This window comes from Chiroxiphia lanceolata, assembly GCF_009829145.1.
Source record: "Chiroxiphia lanceolata isolate bChiLan1 chromosome W unlocalized genomic scaffold, bChiLan1.pri scaffold_57_arrow_ctg1, whole genome shotgun sequence".
In the NCBI taxonomy this organism is placed as follows: Eukaryota; Metazoa; Chordata; class Aves; order Passeriformes; family Pipridae; genus Chiroxiphia; species Chiroxiphia lanceolata.
Window position 1 is genome coordinate 49,756 of NW_022476504.1, and position 20,622 is coordinate 70,377.

The following is a 20,622-nucleotide window of genomic DNA, read 5'->3' on the forward strand; positions in this document are numbered from 1 at the left end:
ACTCCTCACCTTTTCATCTCTCCCCTCCCAGACTGAGACACTAAATGCTGATTGCAGCTGCCCAGAGCATTTCCATGGATTTAGCACTGAGGAGTTTTCTCCATGGGGATCCTGTGCAGCACAGAGATCCTATGGCAGAGCTGTGCCCTTCTGGAGGGCACCTGCAGCCCTGCAGGACACCCAGGCAAACAGCTGAATCCCCTGAAAGTGCCTGGAGGGCACTTGGGCACTTGGCTCCCACAGACACATCCCCACAGCAGCACCCAAAGGGGTTGTGTCTGGACAAGAATCTGCCCCACTCCAAACCCCACAGTGGTTCAGAAAACCCATTGGTGAGAACAAGGAGAGCCCAGGCAGCAGGGGATGGCAGTGAAATGCCACAGTGCTGCTGCCAAGGGAGGAGGGACACAGAGAGACAGCTGGAAATCAGGGTCTTGTCCCTTCCTGGGCTCTGGCTGCTGCAGGGCAATGCACAGCCCAGCCCCCGTGGGCCTGAGGGCACAGGCTCTGCTTCGGCTGGGAAAGGAGCCCAGGCAGGAGCTGCTCAGGGAAGGGGTCTGTGCCACAGGGACAGCAGGGAGGGACCCACATCCCCCTGGCCAGCCCTTGTGGCAGCAGCTGCCTCTCCCTGCCTGCCTGTCTCTGGGTGAGGAGCTGTTCCTGCCAGCAGCCCCTGCCTGTGCCCAGCTCAGCTCCCTGCCAGTGCTGCCAGAGCCATCCCCAGCCCAGTGCCCAGGGGCAGCTCTGCCTGGGCAGGGGCTGCAGAGCAGATCCCAGACAGCCTGCGGTGGCTGGGAAGGGGGAGGTGTTCTGGGGGATGTGCTTCCTGAGAAGGGCCCCTGGAAATGGCAGGAGGTGGAGCTGAAGCTGTGAGGAGCCCTGAGCCTGCAGCTGAAGGGCCCTGCCCATCCCTGCCCTGCCCTGAGGGGTCACTCCTTCCACCCACCCCTTCTCCCTGCAGGGCTGTGGCAGCTCCTTGGCCGGGCTGAGAGCTGAGCCTGGCAGGCAGCAGAGTCCCTGCCCCAGCACACAGAGCCCTGGGGGCAGGACCCTGCTCTGCCCCACAGCCCTGGGCACCCCTGGCTGCACCCCCACCTTCCCACCCCACAGCCAGCCCTGCCACAGGGAACCTTCTGGCCCTGGGCCTCTGAGGGGGCAGCAGCAAGTCCTGCTCTGCACCAGCTTCTCCTGCTGCACCCCAGCAAATCCAGCAGAGCCATCCTGACAGCTCCTGCCACTGCTGCCATTTGGCAGCTGGCAGAGGCACTTGCAGCAACTCACCTGCACTGCTCTGCAGCCACAGCCTGACCGTGGCAAAGGGCTGGCAAGGTTCCTGCCCTGAGCAGCTCTGCCCTGTCCTCCCACCCCAGGATCCCTTCAACCTCCTGCTCCCTTCTCCTCTCTGCCCTTGCTGCCTGCAGCTCCTGCCCTGCTCTGCCATATGGCCACTTCCCCTGCACTGCAGCAACTGGGAGAGTCCTGCTGAAAGATCCTGGAAGCTGTGGGATGTGGCAGCTTTAGGAGATGCCTCCAGGAAGGCAAGTAGAACTTTCCTACAGCCAGAGAATTCTTCCTTCAAATCCTGGGAAGGTTTCTCGTGTAGTGAGAGCTCAGTCACCTCCCAGCCCAGGCTGCCTCTCATCTCTCTGCCTTCTCTCCTGTGCCCTGGGTGCTGCAGGCAGTGCCCTCAGCCCTGCTGGGCTGTGCAGAGGAGCTGCTCACCAGCAGAGCTGTCTCTTTGAAGCTCTTCTTGCTTGCCAGGAGCTCCCTGTGTGCCAGGAGCCCGGCCCAGCTCAGCAGCACAGCAACAGCCCCAGGCAGCCCTTGCTCTGCCCCTCTGGGCTCCCTCCAGCTCTCCCTGGGGCTCCAGGGGAACCTGCTGGTACACAGTTAAAGGAAATAATGATGTGCCTTCTCTCAGCTGGGCACAGACACTTCTTTCAGCAGGGTCATTTCTCCAAACAGAGACTGAGTTAAGTCCAAGAGTCCCCTTTTCCTGTCCCATCATTAGACAGGAAACCCAGACAGTGGCCAGGAGGGATCTCCTTCACCTGCACTGAGGGAAGGGACTCAGCTGAGTCAACAGAGGTGTCTCCTTTTGGCTCTGCAGACCTGGGGCCAGAAGGACACTCAGCTCCCTCCACAACCCCCATGGGCTGGGATTCCTCCTGCCCCACTTCAGTGGGCCCAAAACAGGCACCTGCAGGTGACTCCTTGTCCCAGCTCCCATAGCAATGAAGGAAGACCAAATCCAGGAGTGACCTGCTGGGACGCAAAGCCCTGGTTCCTTCTGAGGGGCCAGAGGTGACCGAGATTCCTGCTGGGAACTGCAGGCTCCAGTGGAGCAGTTCCTAGGGACAGGGCAGCAGCTGTGGGATCTCCTTGGAGGCTGCTGGGACATTGCTTTGGCCAACTTCAGTGGCAGAAGGGGCCCCCATGTAGGACAAGGGAACCTGCCACTGTTTCTTCTGTCCAGGGCAGCCCCTAGAGGTGTTCAGGTGACCAAATGGAGTCAGGTGGCACAGGGAGAGAGGTGTCTCTGCTGTTCTTTATCAGGGTATTTTCTACATGTCCTCAGAGTACAATGGCAGTTGTCTCCTGGACATCCCTTCACTGCTGAATCTAATTGAGGGCAGCCTGGGTTGAACAGCCAAAGAGGGGCCTGTAGTGCCAGGGGAGGTGCCAGGGCTCTGCAGCACAAGTGCAGCAGCTGCCCTGGACAGCACAGGGCCTGTGCAGGAAGCCCGTCCCCATTCCCAGCAGTTGTGGGACAGGCACCACCCAGGGCTTCTCAGACCCATTGGGTGCCTTTGGGGCAGGGAGTGAATCCCAGCCCTGCAGGGACACAAAGGCTGTCCCTTCTCTGCCCAGCCAAGGCCGGGCCAGGCACGAGTCCAAATCCCATCAGCCCAGGCTGTCCACACTTGTTTCCTCCCTCTGCTGGCTCTTCTCTCCCCCAGCATTTCAGCAGCATGTGCTGATCTCCTCAGGGATCAGGCCTGGGATTTTCCCCCTGGGCCTGAGTCCCAGCACTTCCACCCCCAAGGCCATTGTCAGGAAAGCCTCTGCACAGCCCAGCTCTGGGGGCTTTCAGAGCAGCTTTCCCCACTGCAAGTCTGTTCTTACCCCCAGTGCCCCCGCTGAGGGGCTGCAGCCAGACAGGCCCCAATGCCCTGTGTGTGGGGCACAGGCAGGAGGAGCTGCAGCCCCAAGTCTCTCTTCATTCCACTTGCAGGCAATAACAGCCCAGGCCTGCTGAGACAGTTCCCAGGTTGCAGGGCTCTGATGGGTTGGGAGAGAAGGACAGGGAGACAGAGGAGAGAAAGAGCAGGAGAGAGGTGTCCTCAGTGGGAAGGAGCTTCTTGGAGCTGTGGAGCTGCTCTAGGGGATGAACAAATTGGGTGAACTTTTGTGGGTGAGGGTGAGAGGAGAGAGTGGTTTGGGTGACCTTGTGGAGTGAGACCAAGAGCCCATTCAAGTTGGCTTTGATAACCCTGGAATTCACTGGAAAGGCCCCACGAGAGGATGGAAAGAGTCCAAGAGGTTTGTGCAGGGTCTTGGTCAAGACAGCCCTTGGGACACAGGCCTCTAGAGTACAGCTGCTCTAAAGGTTGGTGGACAACAGGGAGGCTCATCTGCATCTGCTTCTCTCCAAGAGGAACCAAGAGGATGCCATAGTAACTGACCTTAGCGATGGGAATGTAAGGTGGTTGCCGTGGTAACCGACTGTAGTAGTAACAATGTATGATGGTTGCCATAGTGATCAACTTTACCAGTGGGCAGTATGATGGTTGCCATGGTAACCAACCATAGCAAAGGGAATGTATGATGGTTGCCATGGTAACTGACCGTCGCAACGGGACTGTATGATGGTTGATGTGGTAACTGAACTTAGACATGACAACTTATGTTTGTTGCCATGGTAACTGACCATCACAATGATAATGTATGATGGTTGCCATGGCAACCGATTGTAGTGATGGCACTGTGTAATGGTTGCCATGGTAACCAACTGTAGTCATGGGAGTGTTTGGTGGTTGTCATGGTAACTGACTGTAGCAATGGGAATATATGCTGTTTGCCGTGGTAACTGACTGTAGCAGTGGGAAGTATGATGGTTGCCATGGTAACCAACTGTAGGAATGGGAATGTATGGTGGTTGCTGTGGTAACTGAACTTAGACATGGTAACTGACCATGGCAAGGAGATTGTGTGCTGGTTGCCATGGTAACTGACTGTAACAAAAGGAATGTGTGATAGTTGCCATGGTAACCAACTGTAGTAATGGAAATGTTTGATTATTGCCATGGTAAATAACTTTAGAAACAGGAATGTATGATGGTTGCCATGGTAACTGACCATAGCAATGGGAATGTATGATGGTTTCCATGGTAATTGACTGTAACAACGGGAATGTATGATTGTTGCTATGGTATCTGACTGTAGTTATAAGAATGTATGATGGTTGCCATAGTAACCGACTTTACCAGTGTAAGGGATGATGGATACCATGGGAACTGACTGTAGCAATGGAAATGTGTAATGGTTGCCATGGAAACCGACCATCGCAATGGGAATGTATGATGGTTGCCATGGAAACCGAAATAGCAAAGGGAATGTCTGATGGTTGCCATGGTAACTGACTGTAGCCATGGGGACATATGATGGTTACCATAGTAACTGACCAAAGAAACGGGAATGCACGATGGTTGCCATGGTAACCGACTGCAGCAACAAGAATGTATGATGATTGCCATAGTAACCAACTTTACCAGTGGGCCGTATGATGGTTGCCATGGTAACTGACCGTAGCAATGGGAATGTATGATAATTGCCATCATAACTCACTGTAGCAATGGACATGTATGATGGCTGCCATGGTAACAAACCATACTGAGGGGAATATATGATAGTTGCCATGGTAACTGACCATAGCAATAGGAATGTATGATGGTTGCCATGGTAACTCACCATGTCAATGTGACTGTATGATGGTTGCCATGGTAACCGACCATAGTAATAACAATGTATGATGGTTGCCATAGTAACCAACTTTACCAGTGGGTAGTATGATAGTTGCCATGGTAACTGACTATAACAATGGGAACGTATGATGGTTGCCATGGTAACTGACCGTAGCAACGGAAATGTGTGGTGGTTGCCATGGTAAATGACTGTAGCAACGTGACTGTGTGATGGCTGCCATGGTAACTGACCGTAGCAACGGAAATGTTGGTTGCCATGGTAAACGACCATACAATAAGACTGCATGATGGTTGCCATAGTAACTGACCATGGCAATTGGAATGTATGCTGGTTACCATGGTAACAGACTGTACCAGTGGGAAGTATAACAGTTGCCATGGTAACCGGCTGTAGCAATGGGAATATATGCTGTTTGCTATGGTGACTGACTGTGACAATGAAAATTTGTGCTGGTTGCCGTGGTAACTGACTATAGCAATGGGAATGTATGATAGTTGCCATGGTAACCGACCCTAATAATGGAAATGTATGATGATTGCCATGGTAACTGACTGTAGAAACGGGAATGTATAATGGTTGCCATGATAACCGAGTGTCACAACAGGAAGGTATGATGGTTGGCACGGTAACTGACTGTGGCAATGAGAATCTATGCTGTTTGCCATGGTAACTGACTGTAGCAATGGGAATGCATGATTGTTGCCATGGTAACCAACCATAGCAATGGGAATGCATGATGGTTGCCATGGTAACCGACCACAGCAATGGGAATGTGTGATGGTTGCCATGGTAACCGACCATAGCAATGAGACTGTATGATGGTTGCCATGAGAACTCACACTAAAAATGGGAATGTTTGATGGTTGCCATGGTAACCGACCATAGTGACGGGAAATGTATGATGGTTGCCATGGTAACTGACGGTAGGAATGGGAATATGTGATTGTTGCCATGGTCACCTATTGTAGCAATAGGAATGCATACTGCTTGCCATGGTAACTGCCTGTAGCACTGGGAAGTATGATGGTTGCCATGGTAACTGACTGTAGCAGTGGGAAGTATGATGGTTGCCATGGTAACAGACTATAGCAATGGGAATGTATTATGGTTGCCATGGTAACTGACTGTGGCAATGGGAATGTATTCTATTTCCAAGGTAACTCACTGTAGCAATGGGAATGTATGATGGTTGTCATGGCAACTGTGATTTCCTTAGAGTATGAGTACGACATTTTCATCTGCAAAAACATCTGTGAGTGCCCAGAGATCTCCCAAGATGGGCTTGAAAGGTCTCAAGCACATGAGCACTAGAGAGGGGCTAAGGAGCTGTGGCCTCAATGGTGTGGAGACTGAGGACAGTACAGGACAGACCTCAGAGGGCTTGAAGGGAGGATTTAGAGATGGTGGATCCTTTTGTCAGAGCAGAAAAGAGCATGAGAAAGAAAGAATTAATACCAAGTTCAGCTGGGGAGGTCCTGAGTGAACATGAGGAAAAAGGAATTTCACTCCATGGAAAACACTGTGCTGCAACACATCACCCAGAAAGAGTCTGGCTGAGCCCAAGGCTTTGTGTGTGCAGGAAGAGCCAGGGAGGACGCAGAGATGTCAGTGCAGGAAGGTGCCAGCCAGGTGGGGCAGCCGGGGGGATGACGACAGCCTGCAGGGAAAGGGGCAGGGCATGGACACCGTAGGACAGCCTGGGCTGGAGAGGAGACAGGGAGGGGGAGAAGCTGAAAGGCCCTGACACAGCCACCTTCTGCAGGCCTTTGGCCATGGCTGCTGTCTGTGCCCCTGAGGCCAGGAGGAGGGGAGTGCCCCTTGCAGCCCTGGGGCCTCGTGGCCTCCTTGTCCCTGCTCAGCAGCCTGGCAGGTGCCACCCCATGGTCCTGCCCTTGGCATTGCACATCCCACATCCCAGTGCCCCAGGAAGAGCCCTGAGGAATGAGTCAGGGAAAGGATCTGCCTTCCCAGGGGCTGGGGGTCAGGGTTTGGCCTGTTAGATTAAGGAAACAAGTCAAGGTTTATTCAGCATCGGAGTCATATTTTTCCTTGCTTGTCCATCCTTGTCATCACTGTCTGCAGATTTCTGCTCTAACTGGGACATGGGGACACGTTCTCAGTTGTGTCCCTCATTGAGATTCATTAGTACTACAAGAAACTTCAGTGTTTCAATCTCATTTTGACTTCTTGAAAAATTGTTTGAACTTACCCTCAGGGGCTGAGTCTCATGTAAACAACATCAAACCCCCTGAGGGTCATGAAATGCCTGGGGCTGTTGCTGTGCTGCTGAGCTGGGCCAGGCTCCTGGCACACAGGGAGCTCCTGGCAAGCAAGAAGAGCTTCAAAGAGACAGCTCTGCTGGTGAGCAGCTCCTCTGCACAGCCCAGCAGGGCTGAGGGCACTGCCAGGGCAGCTCAGGGACACCAGCAGGGCACAGACAGAGCTTCAAGGGGCTCAGCACTGGCAGGAGGGCTGAGAGCTCCCTGCAGGAGGAATCTTGGCAGGGCTGCACATGGTGAGTCTGGGGCTGCAGGGCAGTGCAGGGGCAGCTCCTGGAGGCATCTCCTAAAGCTGGCCCAGCCCCAGCTGATGGGATGGGTGAGCAGGGGCTGTTTTGGGGCACTTTGGAAGAGCTGTGAAGCCGGGGGTGCAGCCAGGGGTGCCCAGGGCTGTCCTGCAGAGCAGGGTCCTGCAGCATAGGGCACTGTGCTGGGCAGGGACTCTGCTGCCTGCCAGGCTCAGCTCTCAGCCGGCCCGGGGAGCTGCTGCCAGGGCTGGGGCACAAGGGCTGTGGGCAAGGAGCAAACCCGGCAGCTGAGGGAGGATCTTTTCCATGTCTTGCTGTTGCAGGGTCAGACCTGCTCACAGCTCCAGACCACTACACCATATTGAATGGAGAATTTTTTGCAGAGCTCACAGAAGACAGGGGCTACAGGAAAGGAATTAGTCCTGAGGTGTGTTTCCTGCTTAGGTATTGTAGCAGAGACATTGTTCTCTCCGTTCAGGAGGCTGCACTGAAATTCCAACTCTTTTACTCTCAGAGATGAATATTTCAGGAAGGATCAGAAATGAGCACAGGATCCTGGGCAGTGCTGAGCCTTCCCTTGGGGGTGGGCACTCTCCTGTCCCAGCCCTTGGCTTCTCTGCAGGAGGGCTCCTGTCCTGCTCTGTCCAGCACAGCTGCACCTCTGGGCTGGCACAGGGGACACTTCCCAGAGCTGCCCTTTCAAGCAGCGCTGCCCTGCTCTCAGCACAGATCTTGGTGGGCTTTGTAAAGAGGAATCTGTGTGTGAAGTCGTCTTCAAGGCAGCCCAAGGGAAAGTGCAGGGTAGATGGGAAACAGACTGAGAGGCACTGCAGCTCTCCTGACTCTGCAATAAGCAATGGAGAGCTGAGCCCTTCTGCCTGTCCTGTCTCAACACTCTTCAGATTTCTAGTCAGAAAAATTTGCTCCTAAAAAATGACATTCCTGCTGTTATGACTGTAACCAAAAAACCCCGTCAAAATTATTTTAAGGATACATTGTACCTCTCTCCTGTAGCCCAAATTGCTCCAAGACAACAGTACAGGAATTGAAGTTTTCCATCAAAGCTGGGTTCCATGTGACATCCCCTGTGATCATGAGAGCTGTCCCAAACCACCTCCATGTCTGCACTGCAGCAGAGCAAAGCTGAGTCCTTGGCAGCACATGGGCAGAGCTCCTGCTCCTCACAGCACCCTGAGAGAGCACAAACCAGAGAAAAGAAATGCCTTGACTTGGAGGGGATTTCCCTGAAAACTGCACTGGCTTTGCTGAGAGGGGGCTGTCTTAACTGTTCCCTGTACTTTCCTTTTCTGAACAGACCCTGTCCTAAGGAACAGCAAATGTCCAACAGCAGCTCCCTAGCCAGTTCCTCCTCTTGGCATTGGCAGACAGGAGGGAGCTGCAGCTCCTGCACTTCTGGCTCTTCCTGGCCATCTCCCTGGCTGCCCTCCTGGCCAACGGCCTCATCCTCAGCGCCGTAGCCTGTGACCACCACCTGCACACCCCCATGGGCTTCTTCCTGCTCAACCTCTCCCTCACAGACCTGGGCTGCATCTGCACCACTGTCCCCAAAGCCATGCACAATTCCCTCCAGAACACCACAACCATCTCTTACACAGGATGTGTTGCACAGGTCTTTCTGCTTGTCTTCTTTCTTGACGCAGAGTTTTCCCTCCTCACCATCATGTGCTACGACCGCTACGTTGCCATCAGCAAACCCCTGCACTACGGGACCCTCCTGAGCAGCAGAGCTTGTGCCCACATGGCAGCAGCTGCCTGGGCCACTGGGTTTCTCAATGCTTTGCTGCACACAGCCAATACATTTTCCCTGCCCCTGTGCCAGGGCAATGCCCTGGGCCAGTTCTTCTGTGAAATCCCACACATCCTCAAGCTCTCCTGCTCACACTCAGGCTACCTCAGGGAAATTGTACTCACTGTGGTTATTGCCTGTTTAATGTTTGGGTGTTTTGTTTTCATTGTTTTCTCCTATGTGCAGATCTTCAGGGCTGTGCTGAGGATCCCCTCTCAGCAGGGACGGCACAAAGCCTTTTCCACCTGCCTCCCTCACCTGGCCGTGGTCTCCCTGTTTATCAGCACCTCATTCTTTGTCTACCTGAAGCCCCCCTCCATCTCCTCCCCATCCTTTGATCTGGTGGTGTCAGTTCTATACTCAGTGGTGCCTCCAGCATTGAACCCCCTCATTTACAGCCTCAGGAACCAGGAGATCAAGGATGCCATGAGGAAACTGATAACTGGGTGTTTTTCAGAAGCAATAAACTCTCCTTCTTCTGCATGTTATGTACCTCATTAAAGGCCAATCCTGTTATGGACTTCATTGAAGGCCCAGTATATCTTCTTTGATTTTTTGCTCCTGATAGGAGTGTTATTTTTGTGAGAATTTGTTCACAGTAAAAAATCTGTATATCTATAAATATATCTATAAGGATATATATTTATATCTTTATATATATACACCATTTTCAATTCAGTGTTTGCCTTTCTAGCCTGGCCCACAGGCTGTACAAATTGGCAATTGTACTCACTGTGTGCTTCAACCAAATAAAGAACTCTACATTGGCTTGTTTGCCTGACATCTTTCCTCTCTGACTTCTCTGCAGCTGCAGGGTCGGAGCCTCTGTGCAGAGCTGGGCCAGAAAAGAGTCCCAGCAGAGCAGCACTGCCAGGGAGCAGCAGCTCTTCTCCTCCATAGCCTCCTCTTCCTTCCCTTCCACACTGTCCTGCAGAGCCCTGTGTTGTTGGAGCCTCAGTGCTCTGGCAGTCGGTGCCAGTCCTGCTGCAGGACTGTCCAGGGACTGCAGGCAGGGACAGCCCCGGGCACTGCTGGCCCAGAGCTGACCTCTGCAGCAGCACTGCCATCCTGCAGGGGCATCTCCTCAGGCCAGGGCCTCAAAGCTTCCATCTGCTTTCCACTTGGCTCTCCAGGATGTGCCCAACACAAGGCCCTGCAGAGGAAAACAGCAGTGACCAGCACAAGGGGGGCAGTGCTCAGGGTGGGGGCACCCAGCAGTGCCCTGGCACAGCCAGCGCCGCTGCCAGCACTGGCCTCTCACCCCAGGCCATTGGGCTTGTTCTTCCCTCCAAGGAGGGACAGCAAATGACCAGCTCAGGAGTCCATGTTTGCACTGCATGCACAAGACATGCCCATGTGTCACGGCTTGGGGCTGGGGGGTGGAAGGCTTAGACAAAGTTGATGGCAGAAGCCGTCTCGTTGAGCTACGAGGGGCAGAAAGGACCCCCTTGCTTTCTAAATTCCTTCTCAGAGAGGAGCCTGGCTGTGGCTGGATCCAATCTCAGGCTCAGATTTTGGTTTCAATTGAAGGAATTCTAGAGGTGTGATTCAATCACTTTGTCCTGCAGGTTTTAGTGATGGCAAATCAGAAATATATCTATAAAATGAATGATTTATTATGACAAATGAACAGACAATTTATCACACAATTGAACAGACTAAAGACTTTAAAGAGAGTTATTTACTTCAAATTATAAAAGCAAAAAAACTCTTAGCAGTATAGTGTAAGATAGGACAGTGCAGTCTATCAAAGTCATTCTATTAAAGCAATTGGATCAAAGCCAGCAAAAAGAAACAATCCTGAAGCAGAGATTGAGGGAACTCACCCCACAACGACAGGGGGTAGTTCTCTCTCTTTCACTTAACCCCTGGGCAGTGACCATGAAGAGCTGTCCCTGCTTCATGGCAGAAGCTCCACACACTTGAAGGAAGTCTGTGGAAGAATCTACCACAGGAAAGTTGGACGGGGCATTTATAGTTATCAAGGGTTTGACTGCCAGACATATTTGCAGGCCAGGGAGGAGGTTATCTGTCAAATCCTGTTCGAAAAGCTGGATGTGTGTTTGAAGTTTCATGACGCATTTTGGGTTTAGCAGAATTCAACATTAAAACCAGCATTATGACACCAGCAACTCACTACAGAGAGAGCTTGCATTGTTGGTATTCTCTGACCATTGTTTAGGTATTATCAGAGCAGAGCATCCTGCCAGAAATGGCCCCTTGATTCCATGAGGTTCCAAAAACTGTCAGGGTTCCTTTGGTTCCATGAGGCCTCTCAGTGTCACAACAGATCCTTGGTTCCATGAGGTCTGGAGTGTCACAATGGCCCTGATGATTTGAGTTTTCACTATGTCCCAAGATTCCCTTGGTTCCATGAGGCCCTGCAGTGTCACAATGGGTCTTTGATTCCAGGATGTTCCAAAACATCCCAGGGTTCCCTTGGCTCCAAGAGTCTCCCCAGGGTCCCACCGGCCCTGTTGATTCCAGGAGGCCCTGCAGTGTCCCAATGGCCACTTGGTTCCATGAGCCACAGCGGCTGCCGCCGGCCTCTGTGCCCGGAGCCGCCGCTGCCACGGGGCTGCCGCACTCACCGCCGGGGTTGCCGCTCGCGCAGCCGCCGCTCTGCCCCGGCTGCACCGGGACCCGGCACCGCCTCGGGCCTGCGCTGCCGCCTCAGCGGCCACAGGCACAGAGCCATGGGGGGACCTTTGCTCTGCCACTGATGGGGCCTGACTTTGTTTTGCTTGGGGCTGGGCTTTAGGGAAATTGCTGTTCATTTTCATGTCCGCTGGAACAGCTCCTGAATTCCAAAGGTTTCCTAATCCAGGGGAGGGGTTTCTATGGCATCGGAGGTGCCGCCCCTCGGGACACATTGTCAATAAACCATCCAGCTGACTGGGATGGGTTGGCCTGTGATCAGTCACTGCTTTGGGGAATGCTCTATTCTGGTTGAATGTTGCCCTATAACCTTTTGCCAAGCTCCCTTAGTTCCTGAAGTTTGCCAGTAAAAGTGTGTTTTTTGACCACTTGAGAAAAATTGTGCAGTGTCTTCTCCCTTGTGGTCTCTCGCAAGTTATTAAAAGAACTGAAGACTCTTTTCAAAGATTTTTATATTTTTCAAAATAAAATCCCTTGGCTGAGCTCACAGCTCAAACCTTGGGTCTTACAGTCACCATCCCTGGAAGTGTTCAAAAAACATGGAGCTGTGGCACTTCAGGACACGGTTCAGTGGTGAAGATGCCAGTGTTGGGTGAATGGTTGCACTCCATGATCTCAGAGGTCTTTTCCAACCTTAACACTTCTATGATTCTGTGGTGACTCAACCACTTCCCTGGACATTCTGTTCCAATGCTTGATAACCCTTAGTCATCCCTTTGATGTTGCAGCCAAGGAACAGACCAGTGATTTTCACAGTGTTTCTGGATCACAGGAGGTCCAAAGCCAAGGACATTTCAATCAGCACCTTGTCCTTCCTGCAGATCACAGTCACCTGAAGCCTCTGGGCCCTCCACAGTGGCAGAGACCCCCCAGGTAGCAAAGCCCTGTCCTGCCAGGCTGCCCAGCCCAGCCCTGTGTCTCTCTGGCCCTGGGGACAGCAGGGTTTGCTCTCCTTGGGGCATCTCAGTCCCTCTGTCATTGCCATCTGCCCCCACCCCAGCAGGCTCTGGAGCAAAGCACGGCTGAGGTCCAGCCCAGCTCTGCTCTGACACAAAGAACCTGCAGTCAGGGACAGGAAGAGGACAAAGTCTTGTTTAACCAGCCTGAGGAATAATGGGATCAATGACCTCCTCTATTCCTGGGCACTTGAATGACCCTGTGGATCAGGTTTGGTAGCAGGGAGGGGGCTGCAGGTTTCCCTTAGGGAAGAGGAGATCAAGAGTTGACTCTGGGTCAGAGAGAGCCAGTTTCAGGTGGCTCCAAAATGGACCAGCCAGTGCCCAAAGCTGAGCCAAAAAGCAAATCCAGAGGTCCCTCTGTGATAATCCTTTGGAGAAAGGATAAAATCCAGGGTGCTGTAACTGAGAGAGGAGTGAGAGAAATGTGGGAGAAACAACCCTGCAGGCACCAAGGGGAGTGGAGAAGGAGAAGGAGTGAGAGAGCCTTGGTGGGCACCTGGCAGCCAAAAGCCAACCCCCCAGCCCTGAGAGCCACAGCTGAGCCCAGCACAAAAGCTCCTTTAGGTCTGGAGGTTCTTTGCAGCAGCTTTTTAGCAGAGCTGCCAGATGGGCCATCAAAGGGGATGCTCAGCTGGGTCTGAAACCTGGGTGATCCTTGTCAGCCTTGGCTCCAGTAGAACGATGGAAGAGCTTTGGTAGGAAGAGATCTTTAAGTTCATCTAGTCCAACCCTCTGCAATAAGCAGGAGCATCCACAACTAGATCAGGTTGCTCAGAGCCCCATCCAACCTGCCCTTGAATGTTTCCAGGGATGAGGCATCACCTCTCTTGGCATCTGTGCCAGTGTTTCACCATCCTCACTGTAAAAACTTCTTGGTTATATCTACTTCAAACCTACATTTTTTTAGTTTAAAATCATTTGTCCTATCACACCATATCTAGGCCCTACAAAATGTTTTTCCACATCTTTTTTAGAAGCCTCTGTGGTGGTGCATCCTCCCCCCATTGTCCTCAGGCCTGATCGATGATCTCAGGAGCTCCTGACAAGCCTTGACCAAACCAGCTGAGCAATGAAGAGCCCCTGCAATGTGCCAAGGGTGTGGGGAAGTGTCCCTGGACTGGACCAGGTGCTCCTAGTTGATACAGATGGGAACAATCCAGAGTAAAACAGCTGGGGAACACAGGATAATCAGTCATCCCATGAAAGCCTTGGAATATTCTCTGCCTGAATCACAGCCCAAATGGAACAGTTTGGATCCAATTCCCAAATAGTTTGGAAACTCCAGTCATTCCTGACACCAGGATGGAAATTCAGCAGATAACTAAAGCCAGTCCCCTTGGGAGCCCACAACCAGCGGGGCTGAGGGAGGCCCTGGCAGCTCCCCAGCACCTCCCTCTCAGTGGGACACCTCTGGCAGCCTCTCCCAGCTCGGGAACCCTCCAGTTTGCAACACTCCAAAGACCCTCGCTGATGCCCAGGACAATTCTGATCCCCCTCCACAAACACTCCTCCAGCTGTGACCCTTGTCTGGTGGGCAAACACAAAGGGATTTGGGGGAGTGTTTCCCTGACAACCAGGAGAATTTGGGAGAGAGACCTTTCCACAGCCAGCTATTGATGTGTCCACACAGCTCTTCCTGGGTGTGAATTGACTGTGGTGGGAATGTTGTTATTATGAATCTTGAATTCAGTCACTGTTAAAATATTAGCAAATGCTGTTGAACCACTTGATAATTGTTCAGTTGGTCAATGATTAAGTGCTACTAATGTCTTTTGCCCCCTTGTCTTTGGATCAAAATCCTTTGTGCCCTGACTCTTTTGCATCCCAAGGCTCTGTGTAAATCATTCCTATTCATCAAAAAATATATATTTTTGTGTTGTCCACTTTAAAATCTTCCTCCTTAGTCAAACTACAAAACAACTCCAATTAGCTGTAGAAGTCTTGATGACTTGAAGACAACTAAAGGAAGGGAAATAATTTGGTTTTCAGTGTTTTAATGGGTCCCACAGTGTGTTTGGAGTTGCATCAGCTGTCAGTCCAGGATGGGCCATGTCATCTATTGATGTGTCCACACATCTCTGCCTGGGTGTGGGTGTGAATTGACTGTGGTGGGAATGTTGTTGTTGTGAATCTACAATCTGTTGTTGTGATGTTGTTTAACATAAGTAACTGTTAAAATTTTAGCAAATGCTATTGAACCACTTGATAACTGTTCAATTGGTCAATGATTAAGTGCTACTAATCTCTTTTGCCTCCTTGTCTTTGGATCAAAATCCTTTGTGTCCTGACCCTCTTGCATCCCAAGGCTCTGTGTAAATCATTCTCTTTCATCAAAAAATATATATTTTTCATGATGTCCACTTTAAAATCTTCCTCCTTAGCTAAACTACAAAACAACTCCAATTAGCTGTAGAAGTCTTGAAGACTTGAAGACAATTAAAAGAAAGGGAAATAATTTGTTTTTCAGTGTTTTAATGGGTCCCACAGTGTGTTTGGAGTTGCATCAGCTGTCAGTCCAAGATGGGCCATGTCAGAACTGGTGAGGTTGGGGGTGAGGAGCAAAGTTGATCATCCAGGGTCAGTGTGGATCTCCTGAGGAGACACTCGGCATCAAGATCACATGGAGAACACCTCTATCACCTCTTCTCTGAACTAAAAAATATCCATCATTGAATTAAAATAAAAAAAGTACAAACTTTGAAGACTTGTTTTGAAATTGCCTTGAAGACAATTAAAGGAAGACAAAGAGATCCTGAGGGATTTCTGGAATTTAATGAGCCCCACGGTGTGTTTGCAGCCCAGCCCATGATCCTGAGGTACTGAGAGAAGATTGAAGCAGCTGCTGAAGAAGTCAGAAGCCAAACTGCAAGTGCCTTGAAGCATTGCTGGGCCCCACTGAGGGCAGGCACTGCCAAAGCCTCCCCAGGGCCTCCTTGGAGCAGCTCCTTGGAGGCCAGGAGTGCAGGCAGACAAAGGCTCTGGGCAGGCCCCTGCAGTGCTGAGCAAAGCCTGCCTTGGTTTTGTGGAGCACAAAGGCCAAGGCCTGAGCCCCAGGCCCTGGCCCAGCAGATCCTGTCCCTCCCGGCTGGCTCAGGGCTCTTTGGGGGGCACTGGGATGGGAGGGGGAGGAACAACAAAGGCCCAAAACTGGGCAACCCCTGCCAGGCTGCTGAGGGAGGGGCGAGGCAGAACCCAAGGGCAGAACCTGCCAGGCAAGTTGCTTGTGGTGGCCTGAGTGGCAGAGGCAGCTGCCAGAGGCAAGGGGACAAAGGCCTGGGTGCCTTTGGGCCTTGCAGCCCTGCCAGAGCCCTTGGCCATCTCTCCTGCAGGCTGTCCTGCCCTGGCCCTGCTGCTGCTCTGGCCTTGCAGGCTGCACACACCCCTCCTGCTTTCCCACCCCCTCCCAGCAGCATTTCTAGACCCTCCCTGATGTCTCTGCACCAGCTCTGGCTGTTCCCTGGAACACAAAGCCATGGGCTGATCCTGACTCCCTCTGGGTGACCTCTTGCAGCACAAGGGTCCCCATTGAGTGATATTTCTTTTTCCTCACCTTCAGTCTGAACCTTCCATGCTACTCTTTGTGGAGATTTCATTCTATTTCCAATACAGAGAAAAGCTCCATCCTGTCAGATCTCCTCTAGACCCTCTCCAGTTCTTCCTCATTCCTCCAGAATGGGGAACCTCACAGACAGACAGACCAGTCCAGATGTGGTGACCCCAGGGCTGAGTCCAGGTGGTGACAACTCCCTTGTCTGGGTGCCCACACTCCCCCTAAGGCAGCCCCATGTGCAGTTGGCCTTAAATCAAGGGACCATTCTGATTCTTTGTAAGGTCACAGAATCAAGTGGCACCGTGACACTGCAGGGCCTCATGGAACCAAAGGAATGCAGGGACACTGGGGAATCTCATGGAACCAAGGGACCACTGTGACATGTGGGATCTCTTTGGAACAAAAGGAACCCTGAGACATCTCAGAGCCTCCTGGAACCAAGGGGCCACTGTGCCTGCCCAGAACTCCATGGAATCAAGCAGAGCCGCTGCCTCCCCCCCGCCGCCGCACGGACCGGAGTCGCCGGCTCTGCCCCGCTTGGACACCTCTGGAGTCAGCGTGTTCTTGGGCAGCACAACTGATCTCAGACCAGAGAGTTTCCCAGATTTTGCTTTGCCTGTCCCTGCCTGTGCTCCAAGGGCTTCCAGCCCACAGGACTGTGCTCAGAGAGCACTCAGGCCTTACAGCAAGAAAGGGGCTCAGGAGGACAGTGTGGAAGTGGCAAGAGAGCAGCTCTGCAAAGACCAAGCACTGCTGCTCCCTGGCAGTGCTGCTGGGCTGGGATTATTGTCCCCTTCCCCTGTTTGCAAATACACCCTGTCCTGCAGTGTACTGTCCTTTAGGAACATCTAAGAAGAAGGGTCTTGGACAAAGAAGGCACTGCAGTGTCCTTTATTTTGTTTAAATACTCAGACAGCACAATTCATCATCTGTACATGTCAGTGTCAAATTCAATAAGTAAACACTAAATTAGAAGGCCGATGCATAATAATATTTAATTGTACAGAAAATTATTGCAAGAAGAATGTGATGACCTCCACGAAAAACCAGAGCAGGAAGGCTGGGCCATTAAGGAGTCCCATTCTGAATGCTATACACCAGAAAACAGGCACTTTATTGCTCATGAAAAGCATCCTGTCATCATTTTCCTCAGGGCATCCTTGAGCTCCTGGTTCCTCAGGCTGTAGATGAGGGGGTTCACTGCTGGAGGCATCACCGAGTACAGAACTGACAGGGCCAGATCCAGGGATGGGGAGGAGATGGAGGGGGGCTTCAGGTAGGCAAATGTGCCAGTGCTGAGAAACAGGGAGACCACGGCCAGGTGAGGGAGGCACGTGGAAAAGGCTTTGTGCCGTCCCTGCTGAGAGGGGATCCTCAGCACAGCCCTGAAGATCTGCACATAGGAGAAAACAATGAAAATGAAACAACCAAATGCTAAAGAGATGGAAATCAAGAGAAGCCCGAGTTCCCTGATGTAGGAATGTGAGCAGGAGAGCTTGAGGATGTGTGGGATTTCACAGAAGAACTGGCCCAGGGCATTGCCCTGGCACAGGGGCAGGGAAAATGTATTGGCTGTGTGCAGCAGAGCATAGAGAAAGCCAGTGGCCCAGGCAGCTGCTGCCATGTGGGCACAAGCTCTGCTGCCCAGGAGGGTCCCGTAGTGCAGGGGTTTGCAGATGGCAACGTAGCGGTCGTAGCACATGATGGTGAGGAGGGAAAACTCTGTTCCAAGAAAGAAGACAAGCAGAAAGACCTGTGCAACACATCCTGTGTAGGAGATGGTCCTTGTGCCCCAGAGGGAATTGTGCATGGCTTTGGGGACAGTGGTGCAGATGCAGCCCAGGTCTGTGAGGGAGAGGTTGAGCAGGAAGAAGCCCATGGGGGTGTGCAGGTGGTGGTCACAGGCTACGGCGCTGAGGATGAGGCCGTTGGCCAGGAGGGCAGCCAGGGAGATGGCCAGGAAGAGCCAGAAGTGCAGGAGCTGCAGCTCCCGCCTGTCTGCAAATGCCAGGAGGAGGAACTGGGCCATGGAGCTGCTGTTGGACATTTCCTCCTTCCCCACGGTATTTTGATCTGTTGTGGAGGAAAAGTCACTGCTGAGTTAGACCAGGCTTCTGCAGCCAAACATTACACATCTCACAGCCACCCCACTCTCAGGCTCTCTCTCCTCACTCAGACCTCCCTGCAGCTCCCTCCCCTGAGCTCTGGCTTTTGCTGGCTGAAGGGACTATGGGAAGCAGCAACTCTGTGATGGGCTCCCAAGGACTCCTTCTTGCTCTGCTGACAGAGGGAACTTGGAATGCAGGGTGATCTCAAATTAAATATACTCGTGATACATCCAAGAGCTTCTCAGCTTTGCTGTTTGCAATTTGCCCAAACGAAGGACTGAGCTGAGGGAATTCTTTGTATTTGTTCACCCACTTGCACCTGCCACACTTAGGAGTGGTTGTGGAGGTTTGAAATCCCTGACATTTCTATTGCACTGCAGGTCAAGTCTTGTGGGTTCTGAGGGGCACAGGGACGGTCCCTTAGTGCAGAGAGAAGAGCTGCTCTGCCCATCAGTCCTGGGCTCAGTTGCCCTGTGCTGGCAGCTTGGAGCTGGAGGAGCATCACACTCAACTGTTCCCCTAATGAGAAACTGCACAGATATCCAGGAATCCAAATCCAAAGAACAGATTGACACACTGCTCACCTTTTCATCTCTCCCCTCCCAGACTGAGACACTAAATGCTGACTGTAGCTGCCCAGAGCATTTCCATGGATTTAGCACTGAGGAGTTTTCTCCATGGGGATCCTGTGCAGCACAGAGATCCTATGGCAGAGCTGTGCCCTTCTGGAGGGCACCTGCAGCCCTGCAGGACACCCAGGCAAACAGCTGAAGACCCGGAAGGTGCCTGGAGGGCACTTGGGCACTTGGTTCCCACAGACACATCCCCACAGCAGCACCCAAAGGGGTTGTGTCTGCACAGGAATCTGCCCCCCCCCCAGCCCCACAGTGGTTCAGAAAACCCACTGGTGAGAACAAGGAGAGCCCAGGCAGCAGGGGATGGCAGTGAAATGCCACAGTGCTGCTGCCAAGGGAGGAGGGACACAGAGAGACAGCTGGAAATCAGGGCCTTGTCCTTGCCTGGGCTCTGGCTGCTGCAGGGCAATGCACAGCCCAGCCCCCGTGGGCCTGAGGGCACAGGCTCTGCTTCGGCTGGGAAAGGAGCCCAGGCAGGAGCTGCTCAGGGAAGGGGTCTGTGCCACAGGGACAGCAGGGAGGGGCCCCCATCCCCCTGCCCAGCCCTTGTGGCAGCAGCTGCCTCTCCCTGCCTGCCTGTCTCTGGGTGAGGAGCTGTTCCTGCCAGCAGCCCCTGCCTGTGCCCAGCTCAGCTCCCTGCCAGTGCTGCCAGAGCCATCCCCAGCCCAGTGCCCAGGGGCAGCTCTGCCTGGGCAGGGGCTGCAGAGCAGATCCCAGACAGCCTGCGGTGGCTGGGAAGGGGGAGATGTTCTGGAGGGATGTGCTTCCTGAGAAGGGCCCCTGGAAATGGCAGGAGGTGGAGCTGAAGCTGTGAGGAGCCCTGAGCCTGCAGCTCAAAGGCCCTGCCCAGCCCTGCCCTGCCATGAGGGGTCACTCCTTCCACCCACCCCTTCTCCCTGCAGGGCCGTGGCAGCTCCTTGGCCGGGCTGAGAGCTGAGCCTGGCAGGCAGCAGAGTCCCTGCCCCAGCACACAGAGCCCTGGGGGCAGGACCCTGCTCTGCACCACAGCCCTGGGCACCCCTGGCTGCACCCCCACCTTCCCACTCCACAGCCAGCCCTGCCACAGGGAACCTTCTGGCCCTGGGCCTCTGAGGGGGCAGCAGCAAGTCCTGCTCTGCAGCAGCTTCTCCTGCTGCACTCCAGCAAATCCAGCAGAGCCATCCTGACAGCTCCTGCCACTGCTGCCATTTGGCAGCTGGCAGAGGCACTTGCAGCAACTCACCTGCACTGCTCTGCAGCCACAGCCTGACCCTGGCAAAGGGCTGGCAAGGTTCCTGCCCTGAGCAGCTCTGCCCTGTCCTCCCACCCCAGGATCCCTTCAACCTCCTGCTCCCTTCTCCTCTCTGCCCTTGCTGCCTGCAGCTCCTGCCCTGCTCTGCCATGTGGCCACTT

The 20,622-nt window shown here is 53.1% G+C and overlaps 1 protein-coding gene and 1 pseudogene across 1 annotated transcript; one reads left to right on the top strand and one right to left on the bottom strand.

Annotated features, from left to right (window-relative positions):
- The first annotated feature begins 8,477 nt into the window (after positions 1 to 8,477).
- Positions 8,478 to 17,339, top strand: LOC116781537 (annotated as a pseudogene).
- Positions 17,340 to 17,459: 120 nt separating this feature from the next.
- LOC116781551 (olfactory receptor 14J1-like) lies at positions 17,460 to 18,759 on the bottom strand. Its single transcript, XM_032677211.1, has one exon. The coding sequence runs from the start codon at positions 18,532 to 18,534 to the stop codon at positions 17,608 to 17,610; it is 927 nt and encodes a 308-aa protein (XP_032533102.1). The 5' UTR covers positions 18,535 to 18,759; the 3' UTR covers positions 17,460 to 17,607.
- Between the last annotated feature and the right edge of the window lie 1,863 nt (positions 18,760 to 20,622).

Bases quoted from the DNA above. Each gene is read 5' to 3' on its own strand.
- LOC116781551 (XM_032677211.1), bottom strand. From the start codon at position 18,534: ATGTCCAACAGCAGCTCCATGGCCCAGTTCCTCCTCCTGGCATTTGCA.